This window comes from Corvus brachyrhynchos, unplaced genomic scaffold, assembly GCF_000691975.1.
Source record: "Corvus brachyrhynchos isolate BGI_N302 unplaced genomic scaffold, ASM69197v1 scaffold155, whole genome shotgun sequence".
Taxonomy (NCBI): domain Eukaryota; kingdom Metazoa; phylum Chordata; class Aves; order Passeriformes; family Corvidae; genus Corvus; species Corvus brachyrhynchos.
In genome coordinates, this window is record NW_008238434.1 from 1,229,063 (window position 1) to 1,253,941 (window position 24,879).

The 24,879-nt window shown below is 44.7% G+C and overlaps 1 protein-coding gene across 1 annotated transcript in view; it reads left to right on the plus strand.

Annotated features, from left to right (window-relative positions):
• The window catches only part of HMCN1 (hemicentin 1), a 185,525-nt gene that overhangs the window by 110,715 nt on the left and 49,931 nt on the right, over positions 1-24,879 (plus strand). The window contains 18 exon segments of the mRNA XM_017736452.1: positions 552-727; positions 1,458-1,554; positions 3,634-3,759; positions 5,559-5,720; positions 6,357-6,472; positions 6,475-6,568; positions 6,988-7,155; positions 9,578-9,691; positions 12,156-12,242; positions 12,652-12,843; positions 13,574-13,747; positions 14,691-14,804; positions 16,231-16,376; positions 17,955-18,105; positions 18,807-19,010; positions 20,584-20,697; positions 21,519-21,706; positions 22,113-22,209. Coding sequence (XP_017591941.1) covers positions 552-727; positions 1,458-1,554; positions 3,634-3,759; positions 5,559-5,720; positions 6,357-6,472; positions 6,475-6,568; positions 6,988-7,155; positions 9,578-9,691; positions 12,156-12,242; positions 12,652-12,843; positions 13,574-13,747; positions 14,691-14,804; positions 16,231-16,376; positions 17,955-18,105; positions 18,807-19,010; positions 20,584-20,697; positions 21,519-21,706; positions 22,113-22,209 — 2,520 coding nt within the window.

Consider the following 24,879-nt stretch of genomic DNA (forward strand, 5'->3'; position numbering starts at 1 on the left):
AATGCATTCCCCCATTTTTATATACTGGGTATTTACCTTTCTAGCTACATTTCAAGGGAGTTTTTTGCTCGTCTTGGCTTATCCTTATGATTTCTCTGTAGCTGATACCTCACTAGGGTGTATTTTGTGTGGAAGATAAGTAACAAAAATTATTATTGTGGTTTTTGTGGTATAAAGAAGACTGAAGTTGTGTGTCAGAAAGATGTAAAGTGTCATTTTATCTTTGCTAAGTGAAGTCCCTTAACTCCACATTATGTTTGCTCTGGGAAGTCTTCAGTGCCCAAAGGTCCCTTAGTTTGAGCAATAGGACAAGAGGAAACAGCCTCAGGTTGTTCTGGGGGAGGTTCAGGTTGGATATTAGGAAAAATTTCTCCGTAGGAAGGGTGGTCAGGCACTGGCACAGCTGCCCAGGGCAGAGGTGGAGTCCCCATCCCCGGAGGGATTTAAGACCTGTGGGTGTTGCCCCTGGGGACAGTGCTGGGGAATGGTTGGACTCGACGGTCTCAGAGGCTTTTCCAAGGTAACCCAAGTGTGTGATTGCGTTGGTGCAGTTCCCCCTGACATCGTGGGTGAGGAGCAGAACGTGTCGGTGCTGCTGGGCCAGGCGCTGGAGCTGCGGTGCCACGGCAGCGCTGTGCCCCCGCCCCGCCTCGCCTGGCTCAGGGACGGGCGGCCCTTGCTGGAGAAGCCAGGCCTGAGCATCTCTGGAGATGGGAGCGTGCTGAAGGTAAACTGGGCAGGCAGGGCATGCTGGGGTTCCTTCCTGGGGAGTTACCCCCTCCGTGGAGGTGGGACAGCATTGGGCTCTCTGGGGCTGATGCCTTAGGTTTTAACTTCTATATTTTTCAAATCCTATATTGCTTAGTGTGTAACTCTGAAACTCCATACAGCCTGTTAGCTACTGTTCTCTCATCCTGGTTCGACATACCAAACCCTCTCTGGGCCTGAACTCAAGGACACCTTGTTGTCCCAGGCTCCAAAATATGTGAACTAAAGCCTCTGACAGGAGGAGCAAACTTGGGGTAATTACATCACTACCTGAAATTATAATTGGAGAATTAACCCTGATATGCAAATGGACCAAACTTATAAAAGTGTGAAAAACCTATGACCCAGCATCCATCTTGGGTGGAGCCCCTTGGAGGCTTTTGACTGCCCAGGGTGTACCTTTGAAGGCCCTTAAAATAAATACCTGTTTTCATTCTCTAATCTTGTCTAGCTTCTGTTTTCAGGTAGCCACTTCAAGGTATCAGGGCAGCAGAGAGTAGTGGGTGAGGAGGGAGGAATGTCGGAGAACCCCAGCTGTATGGGTACAGAGCTTGCTGGATGCATGCTCTATTATTAATACTCAGAGAGACATATGTAAAAATTAAATTGAAAGCTGAGCCCCCTCTCCCTGCATGTTTCATGAATAATTATGTAGGAAGAAGAAACCCAGGTTTTCCTTTTGTCCCCAGATTGAAGGAGCTCAAGTGCAGGACACTGGACGCTACACTTGTGAAGCAGCAAATGTTGCTGGGAAAACTGAGAAGAACTATAATGTCAATATTTGGGGTAAGATTTATTAAGCTTATTCCAGGAAGGGGAACGAAGCTCAGAGCTGAATTATGATGTGAGACACTGAAATACTCTGTAGTTCATCAACACTTGGTTGCTGAGGTATTCGTGCAGGGAGATGTTGTTGTATTTGCTGTACTTGAACAGGCCCAAGACAGTGCACACATTTTTCAAATTGTTTTAATTTAGTTCTAAATTAACACCAGTTATTCCACAGGCCTATGTTGGGCTTGCAGGAATGAGAGTAATTAGAGCTATAACTACGGAGTGGCATCCCTGCTCATGGCAGAGGGTTGGAATGAGATGGTCTTTAAGGTTCCTTCCAGCCCACACCATTCTGTGATGTATGAATTTGTGATAAATAACTGGGTTTGGATCCATAGCTTTAATGCCATTTAAAGTAGCATTCCAACTTTCCACTTACTTAAATGCTGAAGCATTGAAAATTAAGATTTAAAAAAGCTGCCTTACCTAGCTTTATTTGCTCTACAAACTTGTTGTTGCTGAATCATAAAAACAGCTTTAATAATTTTTTTCTGTGGCTCTGTAATGAACGTGGCTTAGGACATTATTTTAATAATTGCTTTTAAGGGGTTTTCTGCACCATCATTTTCTTCCCATATACAAATTGAAATGTCCTTGTTTTGCTATTATAAATCCATTTCCTGCTTTGGAGTCTCAAGACTAGAATTACCTACCAGGGTTAGTAACACTGAAATTACATTTTTTTAGTACAGGTTTCAAGTCTGTCATTATTAAAAGACCCGTTCATGGCATTTAAGTCAGAGGTGGGTGTTGCAGTACCATGCCATTTTCCCGTGCTGAGGCAAATACTGTGCAGGTCAGCCTCTGCTCTCCTCTCTCCCTCCCAGATATTTGCACAGGACCTTTGCTGGAGGGATTTGGATTTGTTCCTTTGTGCAGTAAGACCATTCCAGTAGGATTTGAGTGGAGGCATAATTCTTTGCTAGTTAGCAGCTTTGATGGGATAAGCTTGATAGAAACCACAGGCTGCCTGTGAAAGCCATCTGTGGATAATTGTTTGGAATTACAGTTTTCATTTACGCCCCAGCACCCAAAGTCCTCCTTGCCATATTTCAAAGTTTTAAATCCAGGAAATGTATCCTTCTGAGGGTTGGTGAGATCCTGAGAGCTAAGTGTGGATCCAGGAGCCAGCCCATGAGCTAAATGAAGAGAATGGCACAGGCTTGTCCTGACTGGAAGCAGGGCAAATCAAGAGTAAATCAGACAGTACCGTAAGGCTCTTGGCAGTGTTGTTTCAAACCCCACACATCTGGTTGCTGCTGTAGAGCTGGAGGCGTCAGAAGGAGAAGCTGGCTACTGTCACATGCATTAAAAATGTGCTGTGTAAGTTGTCCACCAGGGAGGTTTTATTTGCCAGGTTCAACCTACATTCTCCTCTGCTTTTTTTTGCTTCCTACCTATGCTATTTTCATCTGATGGAAATGGTTCCCTGATTCCTAATAGGCAATTAGGCCTTCCCTAGGGATTGAACCAAAGTGCTTTAAGACTTTAAGAATCAGAGTAAAATACTGGTCCCTTTTGTCTGCAGCTGGTGTAGAGTCACAGAGCTGTAAAACAAAGATCCCTCTGTTGTGGGAGGGTGATCAGAGGGGTGGGATCCATAGCCTTGGATATGGCAGCCAGTGTGCTGATGCCGGAAAAATTCAAAGGAAAAATGTAGGCTGAATTTTTAAAGTCACTGATGATGATGATCTCTGTGGGTTTATTAGCTGAGGCCATGAATGAGGCAGGCTCTTAGAGTTGGAGTCAGTTGACGAAGTTCCCCAAACCAGCTTTGTGCGGTGAAGTCCATTCAAAGGCAGCCCAAAATAAAGCCTGTGCATGCAGCAGCCCTCCAAGCCCAGAAGGATGGATGCAGTTATTCCCAAGTGTATTGTTTCCTACCCAGGGCCTGGTTAGCATTGAGGAAACAATCCTTGCAAGTGCTTCAGAGCTGAATGGGGGAGATTTTGCGTGAGGGTCATTTGGGGTTTACTGCTGGCTGATAATGTGTTGTTTCAAAGGCCGCACTTATTTGGCTTTTCTTTGCAGTGTCACCAAGTATTTCTGGCTTGGATGGCAGCAGCTCTCAGCTGACAGTCACTGAAGGGAGTTTGATTAGTCTGATCTGTGAGTCCAGTGGCATCCCACCACCCAGTCTCACCTGGAAAAAGAATGGTGGGTAACTGCCCATTGTCTGTTTTATAAAGCAAATGGGATAATTCTGACCTGCTGGGTTTTCTTTTCATCTTGTTTACATTTTGGATGGTGTGTTCTGAGGAGCTCAAGCATGCAGATATCTGCATGCAGCCCTGACATTGAGTAAAATGAACTCCAGGAGCAGATTATTCCCTTCTCTCTGTCTCACCTCTGCTTGGATTAGGTGTCACTGTTCCTAAAGGTGCAGGAGAAGTGCAGTGCTGAGATTGCTCAGCTGACAAAAATGAACTGTGGAGCACATAATATGTTTATTTACCACGGGGCAGAAGGACAGCAGCACAGTGCCCCATCCCTGGAAGTGTTCCAGACCAGGGTAGATGTATTATAGCAAGTGGAAGTGATGCCTCCTAAGGCATCAGAAGAGGTCCCTGCCCATGGTAGGGGGTTGGAATGAGATGGTCTTTGAGGTCCCTTCCAACCCAAACCATTCTGGGATTGTAAGACTTGTTTGTGGATCCCAGTTATCAGGGCTAGGGTCACTGAGAGTCCCGTGGTGTGGAGTTGAGTCTCTGCCCTGTGATCCACTGCATAACACAGATTCTCTGAGCTGGTTCTCAATCTGCATCCTGCCAAGTGGTGAAGATTCATGTAGTTGTAGTAATTGCTTTTGGGACTCACCAAACCCTTTCTCTCATCCCATCTTATTCAAGAGTAGTCTGCACACCTTTTGCTTTAGGGGTTAAAGTTACATTGCCAAACACCGTTTTAGGAATTGGCAGACAAAGCCAGCTATTTGCAGCACCTTCTTTTAAGCATTGACGCTGTTGGAGACAGAATATAAGACAAAATAAGATAATTTACTCCTCCAGTGTGGTAATTCTTGTGTTATTAATCAATCTTACCTATAATTGTGTTTTTCTAGGCAGCACAATTCAATATGGTATGTACTTGCGTTAATTAATTTTGGCTCATGGAAAGAGCAGGTTTTAATTACAAAACACTTTTTCTAATGCATCACATTTTCAGAGAACAGGAAATTTATCAAGTTGTTTTTAAACCCTGTCTCTTGGAAGCTAAAAAGGCCTTGTGTGACATGTAAGTGCACTGCAAGGCTAATGTGTGTACACTTAATGGCAGGAAGGAAGGAAAGTCTAGAAAAGCAGTTAGAAAGGAAGAGGAGTAGATTCTGCAGCATGTTTGACATTTGGTGCACTTTATAGAGAGGACTTTAAATGCACAAGAGGGAAACCTGCCATGGCAGCTGCATTCCTTCTTTCACAAAGCCTCCCAGCAGTTTGGAAAGATGAAGATGGATAATCTGAGGTCTCCAAGACTGAAGAATCTGGTCAGAGAATGCAGTGGGAGTTTGCTGTCATGTTTCTGCTGAGGATTTCCTGAGCAGAAGCCTGTGACACACAAATGTATGATTTAGCTTTCACATGGTGTGAAAGCTAAATCATACATTTCTAAGCAATGGCTGTTCTGGGTGAGACAATTATACACTGAAAAATGAGTCACATTTTACTGAAAGTGCTGAGCTTTCTGCTCAGCAGAGGTGTCCCAAACTCTGGATGGATGTGAGGGAGAGTCAGTGTGCTTTAGCTCAGGGTATCCCATGAAGTCAGTGGTTAATACAGAAAGTCCTCAGGATCTGCTTGTGCCAAGTTCCTGCTTTCTGGGAAGACTGACAGAGCACTTCTAAAATGGGCAATTGTGCAACTCAGTCCTTTGGAATGAGCCAGTGGACTTCAGACCACGTGATTTTCATTTGCTCCTGGCCACTTGTGTGGTTTTATCTGACAGAAGGTCTCTTGCAGGCTCTCCTGTGGTGCCGGAGCCATCGGGAAGGGTGCGGGTGCTGTCTGGAGGCAGACAGCTCCAGGTTGCAGTTGCTGACAGGTCTGATGCTGCATCTTACACCTGTATTGCTTCAAACGTGGCTGGGAGTGCCACCAAAGAGTACAGCCTGCAAGTGTACAGTAAGTGCCAGGAAAACTCTGATCACAGTTCACCAGTTCTTCAGTAATGTTATGGGAGTGTGAGCAGGGCAGTGACGTTGAGCTCCAGGATCTCCAGAGATGGAGTGATGGCTGGAGGACAATTTAGAGGTAGTTCAAGGAGAGTGTTAAGTCATTAAAATTCTGGCAGTTTGGACTTGTAGCTGACCAAGACATTGCATATCCCTGTTGAAAGTGCACAATCCAGGGATGTAACCCCTTTAGTCTTGTCCCCAAACTGCAGTAGTGATGACAACAGACTGAACCCAGATTTCCCTTCATTCCCTTAGACTTTACTGTATTTTTGTCAGGAATAAACGGAGATATTTTTAAACAATCCCACAGAGAAGAAAATCTTCCAAAATCTGTAGGGATTGACAGTGTTGGGGCAGTCTTCTTTAATTTTTTCTCTTGTGTGCATTTTAAAAATTGCATGTAAGTTCACATTTTAAAAAACATTTTTACTTTATGCAGTGGGGGAGGGGGAAAGGAGTTGCTTGGTCTTTTGCTGGCCCTGCTGCTCTGGAAAGTTGACTGTTACTCTGCTCAGCAGCAGGTGAAGATTCTGAAGTGCAGCTTCCAGTTGACTCCTACGCTGTGTCCCCTGTTCTTCCCTAGCTCGACCAACTATATCCAACAGCGGTCCCCACCCGTCAGAGGTCGTTGTCACTCAGGGAAGCGAAATATCCCTGGAGTGCGAGGCTCAGGGCATTCCCGAGCCGGCAGTGACGTGGCTGAAGGTGCCCGGGTCGCTGCCCCTGGCCGCTACGTCTGCGTGGCCACCAACACCGCCGGGCTGGCTGACAGGAAATACGACCTCAGCGTCCACGGTGAGTGGGGACCGCCTGGGGCATGTGGAAGTTCACCCCTGGGTGGCCAAGCAATGGTGTGGAGCTCAGTCCACCTCCTGGGTCTGCTGCAGGGGATGCAGCTGCAGTTGCAAAGTTAGGAAAGCTCAAGTCCAAGTTTATAACTCCTGAATATTTTAAAATCATACCTCTCTGTTAATATCAACCCACTTGCAGTTGCTTCATCGCCCGAGACAACCGGGATATGGTACAATTTTACATGATATTGGGGTGAGTGTCATGGTGGGAAATACTGTGTTGTTGGAGAGAGAAATTAAGGTTTAACCAAGACACCCGCTACTCGCCCTCAGTAAACTAATATTTGGGTGACACAATGTTTTGTGAGCAAAATGCATTTGTATTTGCCCTGAAGTATGGCTTTTCCTTACTCTTTGCTGTAGTTCCCCCAAGTATTGGTGGTTACCTGCAGCTGCCTGAAAACATCAGCATTGTGGAGAAGAATCCCATCTCCCTGGTTTGTGAAGCCTCAGGAATCCCCTTGCCAGCAATAACGTGGCTCAAGAATGGGTTGCCCATCAGCTTGAACAGCTCGGTGCGAATCCTCTCAGGTACAGAAGCTGGAGGGCAGATGGCAACATCTCATTTTGTCATGCCCAGAAATACACTCCGTTAGCTCTCCTATTTATTTTTCTCCACCTCTTCCTATTCACAGTTGTTTTACCATTTAAAGAGGAAAAATCTTTGAAAGAACAAATGACAAAAACCAAAGCATATCTTCAATTTCTATGGGTCTGTATATGAAACCAAAGGGAGCCTCAGAGATGAGTTCATGTAAAGCATTTCTGGCTGTGTTGTTTCTTTGACCTTGGGTTTGCCACTAGCAAGTAGAAATCTTGTGACATTAAGTTTTTATGGAGTTTCTAATACTCTGTGATAGCCACCGTGCAAAGCCTGCATCATGAACTTAGGAAAACTATCAGACAGGTATGATAGTTTGTGGTGTTTGCTGCCTAACAAGCATAAAACGGTGACACAGGTAAAGAGCTGGAAGATGTTTAAGAGCTCAGCTAAGACTGCATTTGAAGCTGATAAGCTTCAGGATATTTTAATCAGTGCAGCTTTTAACGTTACAGATAGTCCTGTCCTCTGCTTTCCCATTTTTGCGTATAGCATGTGGAAAAAGGAGTGGGTGTGTGATTATTTCCCAATATGAACCTGGCTCTTGGAGCTGCTGTGCGTTCCTTTCTGTGTCAAGCTGCCATCAACAAAAATAACATCTTCTGGGCTTGATGGTTTCTGTCCTGTCTATTTCTTTCTACACCCACACTAATCTCACCTCCCGGATCGCTGAGTTGGGAAGGAAGAGACAAAAAGATGTTTATTGTCTCTGGATGTTGGCTGTGTGGGAGGAGAAACATGCCTGGACTTGGGGCTTTGTTTTCCCCCAAACTTTGTGCTTCAGAAAGCTACACATTGTGGTAGTGAACTGTAACCAACATGGCACTTGGACCTTTATTTGTGCTTGTACAGCTGTAAAAAACAACAACAACAACAATCCTCCTCTAATTTTGGAGTTTAATACTTTGCCAAAGCAAAATTTTGGTTCTGTTGATTGAAAACATACTTGGCATTGCAGATAATTTCAGTGTGTGGACACACTGCTGGCAGCTTTTAGTCAGTTAATTCAGGTCATGGAATCACAGAATGTCCTGAGCTGGAAGGGACCCCCAAGGACCATCCAGTCCAACTCCTGGCCCTGCACAGGACACCCCAACAACCCCACCCAGTGCCTGAGAGCATTGTCCAGATACTGATGTTTGCTTTTGATGATCCTTCCTGCATATCTTCTAGGAAAAATAAAAAAAATCCAGTGTACCCCACCTGCTTCCCATGCAACCTGTGCCCGAAGCTGCACATTGGCTTTAGGAAGGAGAAGAGCTTTTGTTTAGCCAAATGTAGAAGATCTGTCCTGCCTCAGCACTGGAGGCCTGGGTGTGCTCTGGTGTGTGATGCCAGGGAAGGTCACAGTGTTCGGCAGGCAGGTTTCTGCTTCTGTTTTGGCCTTGTGCAGGGGTGGATGGGAGAAGGGATCAGGGAGACACGAGGCTGGAAGACCTGGGCCTCCCTCAGTCTCCCAGTGCTCCCTACAGCAGGCAGGATTCTGTGGGCAGAGGCACATCCAGTAACCAGCTCAGCACTTTGTTCCTCCAAGTGCATGACCAGGATCATCACTTTCTGGGCTATGTCCCAACAGCGATAGCCACAGGCAGGAGCTGCCCAGGGCAGATGTGGTGTGGGTTAGGGAATGGTTACTGATGGGAGAGCTGCTAACCAGAAACTAGGAAAAGCTGCAGGCTGGCTGCCTGGTTTCACATTCAAATGCTCCCTGATGTCATTTCTGCTGTTCCTCTGCCAAACAGCAAGGAAAGAGAAGTTACTCTGCTATGGCACAGCAGGGACATTCCTGGTCTTTGGTCACACATACTTGCAAATCTTCCTTTTAAATGAACGTGTCTGTGCAAAGGTGACCTGACAACTACAGAGTTTAGAGGAATCTGTTCTTTGAAACCATTGCATGTAAACCAGTGCTGTTATCAGCTGTTACTATTATTGATGGCACAATTAATGCAAATGCTAGAAGGGAGAAGTGGAATTTTATTCCTTATCTATACATGTGAAAATACCTTAAGGGTACTTATAAACAGCATGTTTATAAAACTAAGCTTATTTTTGTGTGTAGATGTGTACACACATAAAAAGCACTGATGAGGCATTATTAATTTTCCTGAATATTCATCTAGAATCTCAGTATAGCAAAGCACTCTTTGTGAGTGAAAACCCTGCTGTCTGAGGCACTGTGTGCTGTCCCAATTTCCTGCCCAGAAGTGTGCGTTGCAAGCACAATGTTTCTGCCACATCCCAAGTGCTGATCCATGAATCCCATGCAGGGGAGCAGGGGGTGTGTGCCCTGCCCAGCCCTGGGATAGTGCTGGTCAGAGCAGGACTCTGATGCTGTTTTGGCTGTCTCAGGGGGCCGGACGCTGCGGCTCAGCCCCGCGGGTGCGGCACACGAGGGACATTACACATGTGTGGTGACCAACGCCGCAGGGGAGGCCAGGAAGGACTTCCACCTCTCTGTCCTGGGTGAGTACCTGCTCGGGTTTGGGGCAGCACAAGAGAGGGGTTTGGACAGTAAGGGGGAGGGCATTCTGTATACTTTGCTGGTATTTAAAAAAAATATTATGCTGAAACATATGTCCTTAGGGAAAAAAAACAAGTGAATTTGATACCACAAAAAATCAGGTTGTAAAGAGAAGCTTCTTCTACATGGAATCATAGAAACCTGGAAGGGCTTAATTTGGAAGGGACCTTAAAGCCTGTCTCATTCTACCCCCCACCATGGGCACCACTATCCTAGGTTGGTCCAAGCCCTGTCCAGCTTGGCCTTGGGCGCTTTCAGTGATGGCACCCTGTGCCAGGGCCTCCCCACCCTCACAGGGAAGGATTCCTTCCCAATATCCCATCTATCTCTGGCCTCTGGCAGTAGGAAGCAATTCCCCCTTGTTCTGTCCCTCCAGGCCCTTGTCCAAAGTCCCTCCCAGCTCTCTTGGAGCCTGTTTAGGTGCTGGAAGGGGCTTCAAAGTCTCCTCAGAGCTTTCTCTTCTCCAGGATCAGCAATCCAAACTTCAATACAGTGGAAACCTTCAGTCAGCAGAGCCTTTGGTATGATAAAGGATATAAACCAGTGTGGAAGGGGGTGATCCTGCTGATGTACTTACACCAGAAGTTGTCCAGCAGGCTCTTTAGATGCTACTTGGAACCATTAATGTGTTTTTTTATTACATTGCTTAGTTTTGCAAACTGGTATTCTCCCCAGAAAACACTACTTTTCAGTTTAGTAACTGCCATTTTTATCAATAACTATCAGGCCTGGCACAGTGCAGGATTTCTCACAGCATTTCTGTGTAGAATTTTGTTCTAAGTTTCCTTTCTCTGAGGTGCTGAGCACCCTCATCCTCCCTTGTCTTCAGCTGACTTGGGCATATTCAGCCTGTAAGTGATAACTCCCATTCAAGTCAGTTCATGTTTATTTGATGAGCTCATGGAAGTGTGAGTGTGGTAGGATAGAAGAGATGGATAAACACTGGAAAGCATTCATTGTCTGACTGTTTTCTTTGGAGGGTTTTAGTAGCAGGGTGTTCTTGAGAGTTCTGGGAATCTCTATTGCATAGGCTTTGTTTGCCTTGAAGAAAAATGCTCAATGGAGCTGAATTCAAGTGGAAAATTCCATTGTTCAGTCTTCTCTTCCCTCCCCCCAGTAATTTCTTTGTCTTTCTAGAGGAAAGTTGCTGGAATCCCCATTCATCCCCTGACAGTGGCACAGAATCCTCACCAGTCACTGTCAGTGGGAACTGTACACAGACATGCCAGGGTTTCTCTGGGTTATTGTAGGAGGCACAGCAGTTTGCAGGCAGAGCTTGGTGTAATAAGCACAATATTTATGTATTTATATATTTGAAAAGGGTTTGGTGTGGCTTTGCCATATTTTTGAAATTAAGATGTGTTGACAACTTACTGTACTATTTTGGGGTCAAAGCGATGAGTTGCTGTCTTTGTTTATGAATAGTAGTAACTTTTGGCCTGACTTAAGTCCTGAACTTTATGATTTTAAGTTTTGTTTCCCCCCATCTGTTTCCTTCACTCCAGTTTGAACCCTTCATTAGTTACCACAAATCTGATGTAACATTCTTGTCACTGTTGACAATGAATTCTGCCTATTTCTGTGATTCTTACTTTTATAAAACGTTTGCTTCCAGCAGTGAGCTAGATTGCAAATAAGCTGCTAAATATATTTTAATTCCTTTCTTCTGAGGTCTTTTATCTAGGCTGAAAGTTTGCATTTTGCAGGATTATTAAAGCATAAATCTGGCTCCTTACTCTGACATTTTTGTTAAAAAACTTCCTGTATCTCCTGGAGATGGAGCTGCTTTCTGATAACTACAGGTCTCCTTTTCAGCCTGTTGCACTCCATGCCTGCTTTGACTTGTAGTGCCAGTTTCTTTTGGCCTGATCTACAAATGCCTCTACTTTGAAAGAAATAATGGATCACAGCTCTTAACCACCACAGCTACTCCCCAGCACCCTCATAACCTGCCCTCCTCATCCAAAAGCACAAGTTGACCAGGATTATTTGGAAACATGTCAGCCATGTCAGCCATACAGTAGGAGTTTCTTTGCGTTGGGTTGGCTGTCTGGGGCATGGGATAGGTATTTTAGGGGTTTTATCTTGTATTTCCCTAGAGAAATGTAGTTTGTACCACAGCAAGGTGCCTTTAGACCTATGTGGTGTGTTCATTCCCATATGGAATTAGCTGTATTTGCAGAGAACACTGACAGACCATGGCACAGCATCCACTTGTTGGGAATCGGTTGTATTGCTCTTGGTTTTTTATGGCAGTTACTGTGTAACCAAACACAAACAATGGTGAGTTTGTTTTCCTAATCCTGTGTTCCTGGGCTCATCCCTCCTAGCAGGATCATCAAGCAGCCTGTTGTATTTCAGTGTTGCAAGGAATCCATGCTGATGTTTTCTCCTTGCCTGTTGCAGTGCCTCCAGGGATTGTGGGGGAAAATACACTGGAAGATGTGAAGGTGAAAGAGAAGCATGGAGTTACCCTGACGTGTGAGGTGACAGGTAAAAGAACAGTTTATGATTTACTTTTGCTCATCAAAGCCATGGTGAGATCACTACTTGTGCTGCACAGGGTGTTTTTAATGGGATTTCAGTTCAGTGGGATTTTTAAATCTAAGATTTAACTGTGGTGCTTAGAGCAGGACTGAGCACTCCTTGTAAAGGTTGGATGAGATGAACCAAGAGGGATGTTGCTGTGATATTTCTTCTCCAAAGGCCTGTGGAATTTCAGAGGAGGTGTACATCCCTTCAGGAGGTTCAGAGACTTCAGAATGCATATTCCAAAACCTCCCCCCACAGGATGTGCTTGAAAAGCACACCTGAAGCTGTATTTTCCTGTTTCTCAGAAATCTTGATATATCCTAGAGGTTATGCACCAGCTCATGTTTGCCATTTTCCCAACTCCATCAAGGGAACCCTGTGCCGCAGGTCACGTGGCTGAAGGATGGGCAGGCTCTGGCTGAGGCTGAGGATCCCAGGATCGTGTCCAGCGGGCGATCCCTGCAGATCTCCGAGGTGCAGCTCCCAGACACGGGCCGGTACACGTGTCTGGCGTCCAATGCTGCTGGGGACAGGAGCAAAACCTACAGCCTCAACGTGCTTGGTGAGCAGCTGGGCTGCCTCTGCCAGAGGAACAGGCAGTTTGGGGAGAAAGGGAGTCTCGCTGGAATTCTGTAGGGCTTTATTGACAGCAAGGCACAAGTTGCCTATGATTAGAATGTTACCTCTTAGTAATTGATAAGTGATAGCGGTTTAATAGAAACACCAGTGCTGTGCTTTAGACAACAGAGCTGGAACACAGGAAACCATAACGGGATGTCGTCCTTATGGAATGGGTGGGACAGCGCTTTATTTTATTGTGATTCAAGGAGGGAGCATCTGAAGAGCATTTCAGATTGTGATCTCTTCAGAAAAGCTGAAACCATCTGCACTTCTCATTTTGTTTTGTTTAATTTTCCATGAGGGTTATTGCACAATGAAGTGCAAACAATGGCGAGTTTGTTTTCCACAGCCTTGTTTCCTAGGCCCATCCCTCCTTCCAAGACCATCAAGCAGCAGCTCTGCTCAAGGAGTGGTGGCTGGATTCCTGGGAACCTGTGCTTGACAAAGGCATGGGTGGGAGTGAATTCCACTGATTTGGGATCACTGCTGACTTCAGAACAAGACATGAGACCAGCTGAATGTTGTCTGGGTCTGGGTTTGGGTGCTCCTTGTAGGAATGCCTCCCAGCTAGCTGACGCTGCAGCCAGATTCCTAGACTGAACAGGGACCAGAAAATAGGCTTTTCAGAGAGGGACTTTCCTCCCTGTGGTTACTGATTTTGTTGTTCCCAGTGGCTCCAAGCATTGTGGGAGCAGACAGCCAAGGAAATGCAGAGGATGTCACCGTTATCCTCAACAGCCCCACCTCGCTGGTCTGTGAAGCTTATTCCTACCCCCCAGCCACCATCACCTGGCTGAAAGATGGGATTCCCTTAGAGTCCAGCAGAAACATCCGCATTCTGCCAGGTAAACTCTGCTCTTATTGAGATATAACACCTAATTCTTTCATTGCGTATTTTTCTGTTACAGACTTCCTTAAAAAAATCAAAGGATATATTTCTGTTAAGTGCAATGCACTGGCACAGGGTGCCCAGAGAAGCTGTGGCTGCCCCTGGATCCCTGGAAGTGTCCAAGGCTGGGCTGGACAGGGCTTGGAGCAAGCTGGGCTAGTGGAAGGTGTCCCTGCCCATGGCAGGGGGTTGGGCCTTCATGGGCTTTAAGTTCCTTTCAACCCAAACCATCCTGGCATTCTCTGTACTTCTCTAGCACTTCCCATTCCAATATTTTTAAGTGCTTCACAGTTAACTGATTGTTGATTTATGTTTTATTATGTATTTATCCTTCTGTACCATCAAGCGATGTGATGGGAAAATTCATGTGAGTTAATGATGAATATAAATTACTTGCAATTAATTGTGGAAATTAGATGGAGAGAGAGATAAATTAGGAAAGAGAATGATGTGGGATTTTTCTAGGTCATTAGAAGTTTGCCGTTTTTAGTTAGTAGAATAACTTTTTCCACCTCCACAGGTACTAGGGAAATGGGAACAAGCTTCAGAGCGAACACTGGAGTACTGTAGATGTACAAGTACCTTGCCTTGTTAACTGCAAGTGTTCAGAGAAAAAATAAATCCTGGCTAAATATCTTCAAGAAACTCCCTGCACAAATTTCTTGATGAAATTTCTTAACAAATTTCCCAAGAATCCATAAGCAACAGGAGTTGTGATCCACAGCACCGCCATGAATCATGCACTCATTTGTTACATGTGGTAGTAAGCAGTCAGGTTTTCTGCTCTTCTCAGGGCAGATTTTGGACCAAAGAGTTGGAAATATGCTGCAGGAAGTATTTAAATAACTGGGAAGCAAGAGTATGGTGTGGGTGCTATTAAAGGTTGGTGTCTTTGGCAGGTGGGCGGACCCTGCAGATCCTGAATGCCCAGCAGGACAGCGCTGGAAGATACACCTGCATAGCCACAAACGAGGCTGGGAGGGCTCTGAGGCACTATGAAGTGAAAGTCTACAGTATGGCAATGCTTTCAGTCTTTGAAATTTGTTTTTATTTTGCGTTCTTCCATTTCCCCACTGCAGTGTTGTCTGTCCTGGTGAATACAAGGTTTCCTATTAATGGCTTTGCTGAGCAAACAGCTGCATTAGCTCCTGGCATTGGTGGAGGAAAGACACCAGGAAAGTTGATTGTTGCATCCTTTGCAATGCTACAGTTGTGCTAAAAGTCTTCCTATCACCCAGGGGAGGACATTTTAGAAACACTGAAGTCCAGTTTCCTCTGAAATCCTTCTTTTGGTGCTGATTTTCAAGTCAAATGAATGCAGCATTTGACTGACAAGGGGAGATGTGAGCAGAGAATCTCTTGAGCACAGAAACCACTTTAGAAAAACAGGAGGGGGCCTCTAACATCTAGTGGGACACTTTCTTGAGGAAGGTAAAACAGGAGGATACTATTTTTATATCCTTCCATAAAATTCCATATGCACAAATGTTTTCCCATTCAAGTCTTCCCAACAGCACATTGTTATTTGAGCATCTGTACCTAAATACTCAATTTTAATGCTCAAACTCTTCATTATGGGCTCAATCAAGCATGATTTTTACCTTTTTTTTTAATTTCCCAGTCTGATTTGGAATTGGTTTGCTCCCTTACAGCAATCACACTGTTATTTAATTACACTAAATCCCTAAATAAGGCCCCACTGGATTTGGAATAACGAGAAGATATCTAAAGAGTTCATTACTGATGTGTGGCTATGTGGGAACCTAACGTCCTCCACCCCCCAGTGCCATTGCAACTGTCAGTTATTAGGATACCATTAGTATTAGGGGAGAATTTAAAAATTCCCAGTGGAAAAAAAGCATGGAAAATGCTCTGAAAGCATTTTACATAATTTCAAAAATATTGTGAGACCAAGCAGGGGGGTAGCTGAAGGATTTTGAAACATTCTATTTTCCTTCTGATTCAGAAAGAAACAGGATTTTGCAACACTGGGATTTCAGTGGGGTGGAAATGTTGGGTTTTGACCAGCTACTCTGAGTGTGGACTTGGGATCAAACATATGTTTCTGGGAATATTGGTTTCCATTAAAAAGTTCTTTAATGACTACGATACCCTGAACTTTATAGAATTGAAGCCAGGCATGTAATAATGAAGTGCTGTAGTTAGGTAGGGCTGTAGTCCGGTTTGCATGTTTAAAAGTGTTGAACACAGTTTTGTATATTTTTGTACATAATAACTGTACTAGAAATGGCTAAAAATACACATACATATAAAAAAGTAATAATTTGGCTGTGGGCAAGAGGCAGTTTATTGGGGGAATGCACTTGCTTTCCCTGACATTATCATCCAGGATCTCCTTTATTCCAGCTAAGGTTGAAATGCTGCAGCAGGCAGTAAGCCATGACAGTCTCTCCCCTCTCTGCCTTTGTCTGTGTGCAGTTCCACCCACCATTGCCAAAGGGGATGTCTCAGGGACGGGGCTGTCCCCCAAGGAGGTGAAGATCAAAGTGAACCACAGCCTGACCCTGGAGTGTGAAGCTCACGCCATTCCTGCCGCTGCCATCAGCTGGTACAAGGATGGACAGGCCAGTCACAAACTCAGTTCCTTCCTCTTAGGGGATGTGGGACAGGGACAGCTCTGTGTTCCCTGTTCCTGGAAATAGCATCTGTGCAGGGTAGCAGGAGTCACCCTCACTCCCTGCTGCTGGCAGCATCACCCACCAGCAACTTGGGGTGTTTGCTGGCACCCAGACCTCTGCAAATCGACATCCTGGCTTTTGGTGGGTGCTTGGCAGTGCGTGAGAGGCCAGAGCTGGAGCTTCCAAGCCTGGCACTGGCCTGTGCTGTGAGAGGGTGTGCCCTTCCTGGCAGGAGCATCCCATGGTGTGACCACAGGGCCTGTGGCTGTTGTGTAAAGCCCTCAAAGGCCCTGTTACAGATGGTCCCCTCAAGTGCTTCCCTTGCAGAAGTTGCAGAGCCTCCCCCTCGGTCCTGGCAGAGCTCACAAAGCCACAAGAGCATCTGGCCGCTCCAGGGGGGTGAGGCGTGAGTCCCGCCACACACAGCGCTCCATGGATCTGTCTGGAGAGCTCGGGAAAGGCAGGGCCACGGGGACACACAGCACAAGGAATGAATAAAAAAGGAGCTGTGGTACTCTTCTGTAAGAAAGGAGATCTGTTATCTCTTGCTTGAGCTGTTCCTGGTAGGGCACTCATCATGGAACAGCTCTTCCTGGATTTAATGAGTGTGCGGGAATAACCTGGATGATCAGCCTCTGGCTGTTTCAAGTGTGCCCTGCTGCTCTGGGATCCCTGGGAGTCCTGGTTCTATTGCCAAAGAAAAACTCAATTTGGGGAGTTAAGAGGTCCCCAAAGGCAGTGGTTGTGCACAGCTGGCTGCCACTGGCACAACAGCTGCTGCTCCTTAGGCTGCCCTGGGTGAAAGGCTCTAATTCCTGTCCATGGACTAAATTAATTGTCCCCTGCAGGCCAGGAGTTCAGTGCTGACTCCCAAATCATGGAAGCATGGGCTCATGGCATGGTTTGGGTTATCAAAGCCCATCCAGTTCCACCCCTGCCATGGGCAGGGACACCTCCCACTAGACCAGGCTGCTGATGTAGATGAGCACATCTAATGTGTTCTGGATTTCTGGATTCACTGCTGACACAGAGGCTGTGTCACTGCAGCCTCTGCTGTCACATGTGAGCCGCATTCTGGCACAGGAACGTCTAATCCTGTGCTGCTGCTCTGTCCATTCTGTGTTCTTGTCCTTGCTGAGCAGCAGATCTGTAGGTTGGGTTAGATACATTTGTTCACCTCACGGAAAGCTGGTAGTTTTCCGTGTACTGGAAGCTTGGCCAGCGAGTTCAAGGATTGGATCAGCCTGAGTGGATCCAATGTCACAAGAGCCCTGGCCTGATGGGGATGGCATTGCTCCCCTCAGCAGCATCCTGGGGCTAGGAGTGATGGAAAATCACATCCTTGAGGAGACCAGCCACCACGATCAGAAGGATGAAGATGCAGAGTTTCTGACAACCGTGAAAAGAAAATTGTCTCCAGGAACTTGGAGCTTGATTGAGTTTACTCATATTACTCCCACGAATCTGGCTATTTCTAGTGTGTGTTTTGCTGAGTATTAATTTTCATTTGAATTGACATTGCAGCCACTGCAGGGAGATGAGCATGTCCTGATCCAGGGCAGCGGCCACACCCTGCACATCAAGGAGGCCCAGGTGTCAGACACAGGGCGCTACACTTGTCTGGCCTCCAACATTGCTGGAGAGGATGAGCTGGAGTTTGATGTAAATATACAAGGTAAAAGGGTAACAAAACTCTCTTGGTAGCCTGCTTTTCTAGTATTCTGGGATGTTGGAATTAGTAATTTTATGCCCTTTATGCTTGTGTGGTCAAACCCAATGCTTTTGTGTTTTGTGTGGCTTTGATTTCAGGGTTATTTTGCTTGTCACTGACATGCAGTATTTGATTATTCTTTTATATGTTGTGTTTCTGAAGTCAGTGCTATGACGTAGCAACTCTGATCTTCCTCTAAATGCCATGAAAAATTTGAATTTATTTTAAACTAAGATATATTTTATTTTTCTGTTTTGAGTAGTATTTAGAGGCCCCAGACATAAGTATCTTGTTGGCCTACTGTGTGTAAATACAAGAAAACAATCATGAGTAATTTCTGAAAATTTAGACAAAATGAGAGCTTGAGTGAAACCAGATACCTCATTGTTTAAGTATTTTTGTTGATGAATACCCTGTGTGTTTGTTACCAGGTCATCTTACACTGTTATTTATTACTCTTCAAAAAATACTCAGGAAATTGCTCAATTGTTCATTCTAGAAGAACTAGATTTTTCCTGGGTAACTTAAAGTGGGGGGAGGGATTGACTGAATACACTTTATTTTTATTGTTGCTATTGAACATTACAATACCTTCTCATTTCTTGACTTTAAAACCAGCTATTTCTTCTGCAAAATGCTAACATTTTTCCTCTTCTTTGTTGTAGTTCCTCCTAGCTTCCAAAAGCCTTACAGGGAATGGGAAGCTGGGAACATGGTGGATGCAGAAGGAGGTGGAGAAAGTAAAGATGTGATTGTCAACAACCCCCTCTCACTGTACTGTGAGACCAACGCTGTTCCTCCCCCTGTGCTCACATGGTTTAAGGATGGGCATCCTCTGAGCTCCAGTGACAGAGTGCTCATCCTGCCAGGTGGGTGTTCAGCTGGCACTCTCTGGCCCTACATCGAGGTGATCAGATGGATGGAGCTCCTCTCCTCTCCTGGGAGGAAAGGCTGGGAGAGTTGGAATTGTTCGGCCTGGAGAAGAGAAGCTTCAGGGTGACCTCATTGTGGCCTTCCAGTGCCTGAAGGGGCCGACAGGAAAGATGGAGAGAGACAATTTACAAGGGGTGGAGGGACAGGACAAGGGGGAATGGATTCAAAAGAGAGTGGGTTTATATTGGATATTGGGAAGCAATTTTTGGCTATGAGGGTGGGGAGGCCCTGCCCAGAGAAGCTGTGGCTGCCCCTGGATCCCTGGAAGCGTCCAAGACCAGGCTGGACGGGGCTTGGAGCAAGCTGGGCTAGTGGAAGGTGTCCCTGCCATGGCAGGGGGTGGCACTGGATGGTCTATAAGGTCCCTTCCAACCCAAAGCATTCTATGATTCTGTGACTAAGAAATGGCCTTAGTGCTGGTATTTGTGTAGTAATGACACACTCCTCCCCTTCAGAACCCTTCTTTAATGTTCTTCTCAGACTTCGTTGGCTGGTTTCTCTCCAGTCCTTAGGCTTAAATTGTTTTCTTTAATTTAAGAAATAGTTGCTAAAATGGTGTGAATATTACCACTGAACTCCCACAGTGAATCATGGAATTGCAGAAGGATTTGGTTTGAAGGAATCACAAGGCCTATCTCATTCCACCCCCTGCCACAGGCAGGGACATGTTCCACTATCCCAGGTTGCTCCAAGCCTTGTCCAGCCTGGCCTTGGACACTTCCATGTGTTGCAAAATGAAATACAATGATACCTTCTCTCTGATGTGTTCCTGATTTATTTCCTCACTAAATTTGCTTTGACAAAAAGATAATTGGAGTAGAAAAGCCTCTTAACCAAGGAGTGAGGCATGGAAAACATGTTTGCAGCAGAAAAATGGCCATGATCTCCTACTTAAGCTCATGTGGGGAAGGGAAAGAGCTGCCTACAGTCATGAGTGTTGCTATGCAGAGGTGGTTTGGGATGGAGTGTTTAAAGGGCAGTGGTAAAAGCGTAACACCTGCTTGTCCATCTTGTTCATCTCTTGAGAGAGCAATGACAAACACTTCCAAAGTGTATTCCTAAGATGTCCTCTCCTTCTGAAGGTGTTTATATGGCTATGCTTTAATGAGGAATAGAGTGAAAAGTACCTCTAAAAGCCTCAGAAGTGAATCTTTTCAGTTTGGAACAGAATATTCTGTGCTTATATTTCCTTTTGCCTGTTAGTTCTGTGCCATCTTACTGAGAAATGTTTCTATTTTTGATAGAAGAATAATGCCTGGCTGCATATTGCTGCAGCATGTTCTTCCTTTATGTGGAATTAATTGCTCTTTTCTAGAATTTCAGTATGAGCATGGCTGCACTCCCAACTATCTGCTGGTGAAAAAAGTAGCTAGGAAATGAAACCCTTTAGTTACTTATGATTCAGACCAAATGCTGACCATTCATAAATTCGCTTGCTCAGGTCTCTGGTGGGATGTGGTGTGGAGATGATGGAGAGTGCTTGATGCTGTCTTGGACTTTTGCTTGCAGGAGGCCGGGTGCTGCAGATCGCGCGGGCACGGGCGGGGGACGCTGGCAGATACGCATGTGTGGCAGTCAACGAGGCGGGGCAGGACTCCATCCACTACGTCGTCCGAGTGCTCTGTGAGCTTCCCTTCTCCTCTGAGTGCTAAAAAAGGCTTCTGTAAAGTAACCAACCATTACTGCAGGAGTCCTTAGTGTTTTTAATGTTTATTTGTAAACTAGGCGTTAATGTGTTTAGGATGCTAGAGCTGTACAGCTGTACAGAGCTGTGTGATCCGAGTGTTGCTGTTGTAAGTTCAGTGTGTGTAGGTTATTATTACAGGAACTCAGTTGTGTTACACCTCTCACCATTCACCAGAAGGAAAAGCATATGTAAAAATCCAGCTTTTATCTTGGTATCTCTTGTTCTCTCTTCAGCTTTCCATTGAGACTTTCCTCTCTCTTTCCTTATTTTGGCCATCATTTTCCACAATACCTGCAGAACTCCCAAAGCCTGAAGGGAATTGAGGATTTAGATTAATGAATGCCTGCCCAACCATTTTGATGACTTCTTGTGTCTGTGGATGTACTCAATGTTTTAGCCTTGGGAAATACTTACTTCTTTACCTATATGACTGTGTTATACCACTGAAATACTGATTTATTGTTGCAAAGGGGTCCTGCCTTGGAAATCATCTTTTATTTTGATGGCAAAGAACACGGTAGAATAACTGGAAGATGGGTTTTCACCTCTCCTTCTCTCTGTGTGCTGTGAATAAGTGTAGTTCTGCTGCAGTCCTTGGAGTTATACTGAGTTGTTCCAGCTGAACTACTCATGGGATGGCTTTATCTTTCACTGGATTCACTGGAGATTTCACTCCTTCCTCCTGCAAACCCAGTCTAATCTCACAACCACCTGAGAGGTGCTGAGGGAGTGTTCTCCTCACCTTTGCTCCCTGCAGTTCCCCCATCCATCAGTGGGGCCGACGGGGACCTGCCTGAAGAGGTGACTGTGCTGGTGAGCAAGGAGGCAGCCATGGACTGCATTCCCAGCGGGAGCCCTTCCCCAAGGATCACCTGGCAGAAGGATGGCCAGCTCCTGGCAGAGGATGACAAACACATGTTTCTGTCCAATGGAAGGAAGTTACAGGTAGCTCATAGTGAAAAACTGGTTTTTGGCAGGAAAAAACTGTCTGGTTCTGCTGAGTAGGAGGTATTTTCTTTCTCCTACAAGGTGCTGCAAACATAAGGAGTTTTGTCCCTTGTTCCTGTCCCTCACCTGCTGCTTCTCACTCCCATGTAGTTTCCTCAGATCCAGCCATTTGTGGGATGATACTGTGAACCACATCAGTGAAATCACTTGCTTTAAAATATTATTGACTTTTTTTGAGAAAATAGTGAAAATAGTTCTGAAGAACTTCCCTTCCCACTGATGAATGAAATTGAATAAAACTATGAAAGCAGAGAGCTGGACTTAATCCTCTCCACTTGCTTCTTTGGCAGTGAGTTGTCTATATATTAGCTCCACAGCCATATTTTGTCTTTTTTTGCCTTAGATTTTGAATTCCCAAATAACAGATACTGGCAGGTATATCTGCATCGCAGAAAACATAGCTGGAAGTGCCAAGAAGTATTTTAACCTCAATGTTCACAGTAAGTACAGTCATCGATAACTTCTGTCTTTGTCAAATGCTGGTTTAGCTTGGCTGTGTTATTTTTAGCAGAGTGCTGAGACCCGCTCAGCTTCATTCATGTGAATCCTACTGGGTGTGATGGAGATTCTGACAGACCAGAACTCAAATATCAGTTTAAAGTACCTTGACAACACATGGCTCTTGATAACACGTGGCTTTAGCTCCTCAGGCGTGTTCCAGGAAGGTGGGAATTGTTATTGAGGCAGCCTGGTGTGGTGGCTGCGTTCTCCCTGGTAAGGGTTGCTGAGCCCTGGAATCATGAATTATAAGCAGGTTGGATTATAGTCTGTTTTGATACATTCAGAAAATGCATTTTTCAAAGAAATTAAAGATAGAAAATGTTAAACGAAGATACACATCTTGTAAAAGCTTGGCTTTTAGAAATGTGCCCTTTGAGGTTCCCGTCTGTTCTCTATTTTTGGTTTTCTTGTGGGGTTACAATAGGTTTAAAACAAATGTTGGCCTTAAGCATCAGAAGTCTAAACCAAATACAATCAAGACATTTTTCATAGAACAGTCTCCACCACCTTCCCTTCCCTCTCCTGATAATTTCAGAAAATCAGGACATTTCTAAGTAACATTTCAGAGTAAACCCAAACTTCCCCTTCTATTTCTGCCCACTTCCAGCTTTCCATCCTGAAGAGCAAAGAAGCGTCATTCCCACCAATTCCTCTGCACCATTCCACGTTTCAGCCTGCCAAGGAATACTGGCAGCTACATCTTTATCTGCTTTATCTGACAGAAAACAAGGGCTGTCCTTTGTCCCACCTAAAGACAGTACCAGGAATGTGAGGAATCAGCTTATTGCACACAGAATAATTGCATTTTTCCTTTATCACACACGCAGCAAATTTACCTACTACGTGGCACAGATTTATAGCACTTTTTGCCACTCAGCAATGCATTTAGCCAAAAATAGTGTTGTCATGGGAAGCATTTGCCCTGGAGTTGTTCTCGGAGAAGTTATTTTCTTTCAGTGGAGTCTGTTCAGATTTCCTGATGTGTGAGTTTTGCTTTTAAATCAAAATATTTCACTTTTCCTGACATTTGTGTTTAAATTTAAACTTCTGTCTTCAAAATATTTGGTTTTAGTGACTATGGCTTAATACTGTCCCCTTAAAAGAAATATTTGCATGAAACTTCAGTTCTAACTCAACGGTATTACCAACTTAGGTCTATTTTTCTTAATGCAGTTTAATTTGAAAAATTAAGAGTGTAGCTGTTCAGGAAAAGACCACACAGGGTGAAGCACTAAGGAAAATGCATTATCAGTAAGCAGCAGGATCTGTGTTTTGTCAGTGTCCAAAAAAAGGCTATTTCCCAGCATTTTTATGTGTTTCTAATAGAAGTGCTCTCATAAATTTAAATAAAATATTGAAGATGATGCTCTTTATTAAGTTGAAAAATTAACTTCTGGTCTCCAAGGTGAGTAAATAAAACTAATATAACACCTTTTAAAGCATAGGAAATAAGCACCCAGATTTAAATAGGGAAATAATAGGTAATTTTCATGCTGAGTGCTATATTTGAGCCCATGATGGTGTCCTTATGCACATACAGATATATTTGCATGTGCAGATTGTCTGTGGTGCATTTGTGGGTGTCTTTTGCTGCAGAAATTGAAATCCACCACTGACACAGTTTAAGCAGATTTCATTTAAGACAGCTGAAATTTGGCCCTGTACATTAAATTACCCACTGCCAATAATCACATCTGTGGGAAAGGAACTGTAAAAGTAAATAAATATAAAAAGCTATCAAATGTCATCAGATGAGAATCCTCGCTCTAGTGAACCATTTTATCCTCTTTATCAGGGAAATATCCTTCAGTTATTCCAAGCTGAAAAATATGGACCAAATTCCCCATTTACATGGACTCCTGTTGTTTGTGCAGTGCCCAGAGGAGCCATAAACTTGCCTTTATGACTGGTTTGTGTCACTCAAGTGACAGCAAACAGCTGGAGCCTTTCGGGAGGAGATGGGCCAAAATACTTCAACATTTCTGTCTTTGAAGAGGAGGATTCCATGTGTTCTTTGAAATGATTTTTCCACCCAATAGAGCCAAGAACATGCTTTTGCTTTTCTCTTAAGTGTTTTATATATCCCCACTGCAAAAACATGGCAGCTAAAGCTTGGGGGTTATTAAAAGGAAGAGATTTACAGTTCTTTCATTCTAAATCGTTCTTGTAGAAAGGTCACATGTCAAACTATTCTTGATTTAAAAATCCTGGGACTTGTAAGCTTAAGGAATGCACCCCCTGGAGCAATGATGTGTGCCAGGATTTTCCAGTGCTTAGCTCACTGCTAAGCAACAGGTTTGTCTGGTTGACAGAACAACTCTGAACTGTGTCAGAAGGAATCAGTTTGGGGTCTCTGTGGGCAGAAAATGGACTGTTCCAGAGAGAAATGGAGCAGCAAGAAATCAGGAAGAAGTGATAGTCATCCTACATACCCTGCCAATGGGAATTTGCTCTGTCCTGCCTCACACAGCAAATGTCCAATGACCAGTGTTACAAAATTGGCAGTGCATCCTCAGGATCTTGGGTAGGTTCATTAGCCCTCCCAAACCTCCAGCACAGAAGGACTGCAAATGAAATAATTGATGTTGTTGTGAAGTATAGGAGCAGGA